Here is a 793-nt window from a genome sequence, read left to right as displayed (position 1 = left end):
AGACGGCTGGAGGTACTTTCCTTCTCACGCATAATAATTTCCGTCCCTAGAGAAATGCGTGACCCCAATACCTCAACTTCACGAAAAGTGAAAGCAGGGGCTTGCACGGAGCTGCAGCCACTCCAGAGGCCCGATACCCCTGAAGAAGTGCTTGCAGCCAGCTTCTCTTTAGCCAGCATAATCCCTCAATCAGAATTCCTACACCAGTTTAGTAGAAACAATTCTGCATTTTATAGTGGGAGCTGTTGTTGCTCTTTGGTCTGCAGGATAACACCGGGGGCCGCCGAGAACGAGTTTGAGAGGGCGCTTGTTTCCATCTACTCGCCGCTAGAGGAGAAGGAGCTGGATGCTCCCGCGATCATGCTGCGCATGACGCTGGGCTGGAAGTGGAGGAGTGTGGACTTGGAGGCAGCCTGCGATCCTTCTAGTCCAGCGAATATCCCCTACCTGCAACGGGACCCTACAATTAAGGAGGTCTTGCTGCGCTACCGCAAGCTGAACAAACAGCTTTCCTTTGTGCTCCCAATTGGAGCTTTTGCTCTTTTCCGTAACTTGAGTCACATCGGTGGAGGTCGCCTGTTCTGCTTAGTCGGCGACAAGGGCTACCCAACAGCTGATGAGTTTGTGGGTGTGAGAGATCCCCACATCGCTATTCACGGCTCCATCTCGTTCATGCTCAACCTTCACGCCATAAGGACTTTCTTTGACTGCATGGGCGGTTTCTCGCATGCGACACCCTATAGGGATACATTCCAAGTGACGGGTAATTCTTTTTTCCCCTAGAGCACGATGA

General features: G+C 52.1%; 1 protein-coding gene across 1 annotated transcript in view; it reads left to right on the top strand.

Annotated features, from left to right (window-relative positions):
- The window catches only part of EMH_0048430 (TPR domain-containing protein, putative), a gene marked incomplete at both ends in the record, with an annotated part of 4,929 nt that overhangs the window by 623 nt on the left and 3,513 nt on the right, over positions 1 to 793 (top strand). The window contains one exon of the mRNA XM_013496404.1: positions 267 to 763. Coding sequence (XP_013351858.1) covers positions 267 to 763 — 497 coding nt within the window. The remainder of the gene's footprint in view (positions 1 to 266; positions 764 to 793) is intronic.

Source organism: Eimeria mitis, genomic scaffold (genome assembly GCF_000499745.2).
Source record: "Eimeria mitis Houghton genomic scaffold, Emh_scaff2087, whole genome shotgun sequence".
In the NCBI taxonomy this organism is placed as follows: Eukaryota; Apicomplexa; class Conoidasida; order Eucoccidiorida; family Eimeriidae; genus Eimeria; species Eimeria mitis.
Note: the sequence above shows the minus strand (reverse complement) of the source record. Positions and strands in the feature narration are given on the sequence as shown.